This window comes from Notothenia coriiceps, unplaced genomic scaffold (assembly GCF_000735185.1).
Source record: "Notothenia coriiceps isolate Sejong01 unplaced genomic scaffold, NC01 NC01_scaffold00011183, whole genome shotgun sequence".
Classification (NCBI taxonomy): Eukaryota; Metazoa; Chordata; class Actinopteri; order Perciformes; family Nototheniidae; genus Notothenia; species Notothenia coriiceps.
Genome location: NW_011343884.1, coordinates 247,013 through 254,792, shown reverse-complemented (window position 1 = coordinate 254,792; position 7,780 = coordinate 247,013). Strand labels below are relative to the sequence as shown.

Sequence of the window (7,780 nt, the reverse complement as noted above, 5' to 3'; positions counted from 1 at the left end):
ATGAAGCGAGAGAGAGAGAGAGAGAGAGAGAGAGAGGGATCACTCAAGCAGGACAGAGATGATTCCCTTCCTTGTACGGTACGAGGGTTTCTGGCATCCAGCCAAGTCTTTCACTTGGCTTTGAGGGACACAACAACACACATTTCAATGGAGCGGACCCAAACAGAGACACAGGATCTACACATCACATGCACACGGACAAACCTATGCAGTAAACACAGAAACTGATGCACACTCACATCAACCTGCTTTTGCATCAGGGGAGATGAGGATCCTCCCTCTATATAGGGACCCTGTTTCATGTGTTTTCTTTCATGGAGAACCATGTTATTAAACTGCATACATTCTCTTTTTAAGGAGAACAAAAATGCCTGTACGCACAGTTACATGACTATCTACCAAATAACTGTAGAGACATTTGAATCAAAACCTCCGATGTTGGCCCCAGAATAAAAGTCAGGGGATCACTATCCTATCCTGTCATCATTAAGTCCTATCATAAGTCATTACGATAACTCATCCGGGGACCATGAGAATGCAAATTACCACATTTTGTGCCAATCCATCTATAGGCCATGGTAATGTCTTCAATTAGCTTGTTTTGTATTACAACTTTATACCTAAATGAGAATAGCTGTAGTTGTTGCTTGAAAAAATACTAAAATTCTTTATAAGTTATCAAAATATTTGCAGATTAGCTTTTCAGTCAGCGATTAATAGACTGACCTCGCTGTTAACATATTTCACTCAGAGTTATTTTAGGAACATTGTGGAGTTAAGCTGGTTGATGAAAAGTCCATAGAACACATTATATATATTTATTATTGAGTGCCAGACTCAACAAAAAGGCGTTGAAATGTTGGAAGAGTCAAACGGTATTAGTATAATTGTATGACTTTCCACCATCAGCTGCTCTTAGACTGTATGTTTACAAAAACCTTACATTTGAACAGTTTAGCAGGCTTTCATGAGATAGTTCTCCGCTAACACACTGCCCACTATCTAATAAAAGTCACTGGACGATGTGCCAGTCATGCCCCGGGGGTTTCACCTGGGCTTCAGAGAGGCTTTTGAAGGAGTTTGAGGAGCAAACAACACTGATGGGTAAACAACCCTTAAGGCTATTTAAAATAAAGATACCACTCTCTAAAAACTGACTCTAAAGAGATAATGATACACAATATTATAGTCTAGTCTGGCAATACCATTGTTCCTCTTCCTCCAAGCAGAACATAATAACACTCGGCTGGCTTTTTACGAGCTAAATTGGCCGGTAAAAACCCTGATCCAGCTATAACTAAAACAGCTCTGTCACAGACAGTCCAACAGCCAAAACCAGGAAACACTGTGAAAATCACACGAAGAAAAAGATGTCAAGAAACAATTCATCCTCTGTGACCACATAGAGAAACTCCACTTCACAATTTGGTAATTGAAGCTTAATTTCACCAAGGCAGTGAAAAATGAACCTAATTACTTAATTAATTGAAGCCTTGTTGGCTTGTGAAATGAATGAAAGAGAACTCTTACCTCCAAAGCCATAATTAAAACTCCTTATTAACCAGTGGGCTCCAGTACCAACAGTGGAGTTTTCTATCTCACTTCGTCTACAATGCACACACACACATAGGATTCACTGCAATAATGACACAGTGCATGGCAGGTATAAGGCTAAGACAACCAGCCTGACATGCAAATGTTGTCACCTGACCAGCAGAGTGGTCATCAGTTATTCAGCGACCATGCAGCATCCGTGGAAAACCAGAGTGCTAAATGCAAACGACAGCGAGGGAACGGCTTTGTTGTGAGCCCGTAGAGGGAGGCCGCAATGAAAGGACATGCAAATATGGAGTGTAAATACAAATACACCCAGATGAGAGGGGAAAAAAAACATAGCAGCAAGATCTGCCACAAATGCAAAGGATTTGGAAAGTACTCAGATGACCCCACCCTTTTTTCGACATTCTATTAATGGAGACATCATTTAGGTGGAATAAGGATGCAATATTTAGGACTAAAATATCAGACATCATATCAACCAAAATCATTTTAATGTATGAATCCAAATGCGCAGCTCTACAAACAGGCTAAGAAGCGTATTGTATAGTATAAATGATGGCATTGCCTTCTGCTGCTGCGCTCCTGTAGAGCTCCTGTGGGGCGAGTGACTGAGAAAGTAGCACGATCAGAGGCTTGAACCCACCCAAACCTCACAATAGCCAAAAAAAGAATTCTGCTAGGAGAGATTTGTAGACGATGTAGATATTTATGCAATATAGCGAGCATTCTGTGTCGCTGTTTGAAAATCAAACGTTTCCTGCATCTTCACTAAAAGTGTTTTTAACTGGGGCAACACAAGTTGACTTTTTTTTTTAAAGTAGTCACGGGAAATCCAATGTTTGTCAGTGAGCTTAACACAAACTATAATTCGTCAGACATGCGTCTACAAAACAACAGCTGCAGGTAACACGCTGCTACACACCTCCAACTTCTCAGCGATATAACTACTTTCACAACTACTAATGCTGAGTGAAGCAAAACGTCTGATCATAGTTGCTCACAGAGGCTAATAAGTGTCTGACTTAAATAATAAACTGACAGCAGTTTTGTTGCCTCTAGTATTCCAATACCTGTAGTATTAAACCACATTTGCCGTTTCCCACCAGTGGATAAGGTGTCGCCAAAATCAACAAGTGTGGAAACCTGGAACACATTTCCCCTTTGAACAAGCAAGGTGGATCATAGTTTTCTACATGTGGACAGCCATCCATGACCTGACTGAGCAGGACTCCTTACTAATGACAATACAGAATTTGCAATGAGATTTCATTTGGGAGTATCTTTGCTAGTTTGTGTAAGTCAATAATGCTCTTGTGGAAGTTTTAATATACATTTGCTGCTTTTATACTCAGAACCTCATGCAGAGGTGGAAGAAGTACTCAAATCAGACTTGTACTTAAGTGAAAGGAGTGATACCACACCGGACAGAAGTGCAACTTACCATGAATTAGTGATTTTCTGGAAACAGGTGAGACAGAGCAGTCATGGCGTGAGGTAACAGGTTGCTGGATGCTAGCAGGCTGGTTGAAGCAGTGAGGGTCTGGGCGTCTGATTGGCTAACGGACCGGCTGTCTGGCTCGTTGGAGGGGAGGGTCTTTTCACAACAGGGAGGAGAAGTTACTTGTCTCACCATCCCTGAAGACACTGGAGCTGAGGTGAAATGTAACTACTTCCTCTCCCCGTGTCCTGATTTCACTCGCCGTCGCCTCCTAGGCTTCCTCAGATCTCGGTGAAAGGGTCATTTATAGACTCGAGAGTGCAGGGAGCAGCGAAAGTACAGCATCTGGAAAGCACACAGGACAAAGAGTCAGAATCACAACAGAACCATTTGATCCAGCGAGTCAAGGTGCAGAAATGTTTGGTGACAACGATGTGGAGATATATCCACTGCTTGTGCAATGACATAGGCTGTATGATGCAGTGAGGGCAGAAACTACACTACTTATCGCCGCATACTAACAATCTTATATTGGTTCTATCAGCTGATATAGATTTTTATACATCAACACTTTTGATAAGAATCCCTGAAATGTGTTTTTGACCAGAAATGTTCGTACTCTACTTTAGTTTTGAGCCACACTGTTTAAGGCTAAAACAATTAGCTTATTAATCCATTACCTATCGACTACATTTTAATGTTGTAATAATGTTGATCATCACATTATAGCTTAACTTATAGCATCTAGTGCTATTTTATTTTGATGTTATTGAAAAGGTATTTTCAAAAAAGGGCATGTTTCCTTTGCATCTTTTTAAATGTAGAAAAATACAATTTAGAGATTTATCAATAATGGCAACAATAATTTGTGACATTCCAATACTTTTATCAAATCTAACTCAACCATAACCTTGGCATTTATGCATGTATTTCCTTTGACGCATCTCCCAACATATGCACTGAATACCGATATATCTGTAATAAGCTCAGTGATTTAATCGAAAAAAGATTAAATAAACTGCATCAGGAAATGCATTATCATCATGATGGAAAAGGCTACCTTTAAAAAGAAATCCCTGGCTTTATGTGGGGACTAGGCCTCAGTTTAGACACTCATCATGAATAGATTAGGCCAATCGTTGGTGTCACAACCCGACACTCAATCACAGTCAGATGCCATTAGCGTGATTTTGTCCCTGACGGAAACTGACTAAGTGCCTGAAGGAGACAGAGCAGCTCGGAAACTGTCATGCTGCCTGTTTTCATGGTTTTTTACATGAATTACTGTTCAGACAATTTGCTTCCTCATAACAGCAGCTCAGAAGTGTTCACATGTTGACCGCAACACTGGATACTCAGAAACGGGTTTATTGCCAGGTAGGTTCACTTCACACGTACGAGGAATTATCCTTTATGTCTTTATGTTGTGAACTATCAGCAGGCTGTTACATTTAGTGACTGAGATCAGGAAGTTAAGGTCATTGAAGAACAACCGATTATCACCGATAATCACTTATATTACTTGTGAAACATTTGTTGTATTTATTTACTACTGTGTTTCTGAATCACCTTAATTGCAAAGTCAAGTCATGTATTTTTCTTTAGTTGTTTTTCCTGAATGTAGATCATTTTTCCTTTCAACAAATAGAAATTGTAGCAAAAGTCAACACCTAGAAACGTTTAACAAGTAGCCAAAATCAAAAGATATGGCACAGCAAGCTGTTTCGATACTGTTAAACCATTCCTGTAGCAAGGAGCCTCGATAGGTTTGAAAACAAAAGTTCCCCTTGTATATTAGAAGTCTATGAAGAGGGATTTTCTTCGTAGCGGTGTGTAAAGAAAGGATTATGTGTAGTACTTGTGAGAGTTCCCAGGAGGAAGATGGCCATAGCCATAGTCACTTATATGCTTCCAAAAAAAGATGATAATTACCAAAGTGTTGGAAATGTCAACATGGTTTAACAAGAAAATATGAGGAAAATCCCAGTGTCAATTGATAATGAAAGTAAGTGTTATTTTGCAGACCTAATACAATATTTGACTTATAAAGCTATTGAATCATGTTATTGATGATTTACATAAAAGCAGCTTGGCCTCCACATCACATCACAACGATTTATCAAAAAAAGAATAAGCCCTATAGCCATTTTAGCTCTATGAGATCAATTAGGTTATCACTCACACTGCATTTAGGGATCATTTAAGTGTTTGAAGTACATACATCAAGTAAAATATATCCACCCGACAAGCACACAAACTCAATAAGTAGATAAGAGAGCTTGTATTGTATAAAACCTCTCTGATGGAAGAGTAAAAGCTGAATGAGATAAATCAGAAAGTGTCAGGATGTAGTAGCTCCCTTCACTCAAAAGGTCAACAACAGCACAACTTTATTGTAAGAAAAACGCGTTGTGGCCTTCATCCGATCAGGGTCATCCTCCTGTGACTCAACACACCCATGGGAGACTGCAGTGTGGGTGCTTCCTCAGCTGGGCACGACACCCTCTCTAGTCAGTGCATGACAGTAAAGGAATAAAAAGAAGGTTGATAGACACTTAGCTAAATCAACTTTAAAGTGGAGAGAGGTGGATGCATGATGCAGGGAGCTGTCGCAGCACCGTTGCATCTGCCCGAAGGCCCGTGCATATCTTCAGATAACAAGTAGGCTGATCGGACCCTATGCAGTAGCTCTGTTAGCTACTGGCTGTTTGCATGGTTCCTCCTACAGCTGTCCGAAACATCTGAGCCGCTGCAGGTCGGACCAGCCTGGAGAGGAGTTCCCCCTCCCAGCTGACACCTCGGTGCCATAACGCAATTACAGAGAGGGCTGCACGGTGCTCACTGTCGCACCAAACATTTTTCAGGAATCAAACACCACCCACTTTCTCCTCGCTAGCTTTAGCCGACAGATCCGCTATCTCTTTGCAGCGAGAGGAGGAGGTGGAGCAGCAGCTAGCGCCGTGCTAACGTCAGCTAGCCTGCCCGTGTGGAGCTTTTTACGCACAATAATCAGCATCTTACCCCATTTGCGTCCGGCTGTCAGCGTCCTATGGTGATGGGTGTGAAAACGCGACGTCCCGATGCTTATTCAACGACATCGTAAATGGGAATCCTGCGGTGTAATGTCCATCGCCGCTGTTTTTCTGCCATCCGCCCCACTTCAGCACCGATCGCCGCCGAGCCCCTGGATGCACTGCGCAGGCGCGCTGCTCCGGGGCTGCGGAGCGAGAGGATGCACCGGAGGCTCCACACGTACAGGGGATAATGCAAAGAGGGTCACTATTACATCACTGCTGTTGCACAACAACTACAAAACACTGGATATTCTTTATAAAACCGCTGCTGCTTTCAGTTTTATTTCAGTATATTTTGGGACATAAATCCTTGAAATATCTGAAATGATGGAGAGATACACATGTCACTTAGTAATGACCTCAAGAGACCACAAGAGGAAATGCATCCTTATAAAACAGTAAAATATATATATTTGAAATGCCTCCATGACCCACAAACACAGTGTCATGCAACACATGGTGACCTCAGGAATGTAGTGTCACCCTTATCAAATCACAGAATATCTTACATTATTATCTTTAAACACAGCCTTCTATTAGTTTTGTTTATGTTTCTATAAGGGGCCTATTCAGATAGTGACCATACCACATTTTTGTATACTAATAAAATACTTGTTTGTCTACTTTAAGAACAGATACGTATGTACATCTGAGAAAACATTTTATTTAAAAATGCACTTGCACAGGGCTTTGTCAGCTGTATTAAGTTTGAGATCTTATAAATGAAAATGTGAAATAAGGATGCTACAGAGATGGATTTCAGAAATATTTTCTCTGTTTTCAATTGGCTATCCTTTATTTTAAGTCAAACAACACGGCCTTTAAATAGGTGTTTGATTGTCGTTATTATCATGTTCTTTTTGGAATTCATACTCTAGCGCTGAGGCAGCTTTTATAAAACACTACCAATCCTGACACAAGAAAGAAAAATAACTCCGGTTATGACTTCACCCATCCATTAATATATTCATTTGTTGAGTAATCTCTGCTACATATTATAAGAGGCCAGACCGTCTTTTTCTGACTCAATATACTATTCTGTAGCTCATGAAGTCATGTATCATCTGTTGAAGTCTAATTTCTAAGAATACGTCATTATTAGTGCGAACATTTGAATGAGTGTCTCTCTGGGTTTTGTGTTCGGATGTTATACTTGCAGCGTGAGTCAGAGAGCCTCGGTAGTGATGACTGTTCAAACTAGATTTTCCTACCATTAACACAGGGGGGCACCAAAACTCTTTTCTCTCTCTCTCTCTCTCTCTCTCTCTCTCTCTCTCTCTCTCTCTCTCTCTCTCTCTCTCTCTCTCTCTCTCTCTCCCCACACACACACACACACACACACACACACACACACACACACACACACACACACACACACACACACACACACACACACACACACTGATGCAGCAGTGACAACTCGTTATGCATGTATGTGACCATTGCGGGAAAGGAACATGGAAAACACATTATTACCGCTACAGTGGCAATAAGAGGCTTTTATCTGACAGATAACACACTTTGTTACGCGAGTGCATAGAGAGAGGCATTCTCATGGTTTGGTGTTTATGAAAACTAGGCTAAAGTGTGCATGGACTTCATACTGGAATAGACATATTGAATATTTTTACATAGGCTATTTAGCGTTAGTCCTCCATCTTTATGCATCAGACAGATACACTTAGAGGGACTCTACAGAGGGGGGGGG

General features: G+C 40.9%; 1 protein-coding gene across 1 annotated transcript in view; it reads right to left on the bottom strand.

Annotated features, from left to right (window-relative positions):
- The window catches only part of rgs17 (regulator of G protein signaling 17), a 20,945-nt gene extending 14,757 nt beyond the window's left edge, over positions 1–6,188 (bottom strand). Inside the window, exons 1-2 of the mRNA XM_010772410.1 lie at positions 6,020–6,188; positions 3,002–3,343 (exon numbers count right to left, since the gene is read on the bottom strand). Coding sequence (XP_010770712.1) covers positions 3,002–3,004 — 3 coding nt within the window. The 5' untranslated portion in view covers positions 3,005–3,343; positions 6,020–6,188. The remainder of the gene's footprint in view (positions 1–3,001; positions 3,344–6,019) is intronic.
- Positions 6,189–7,780: the final 1,592 nt, after the last annotated feature.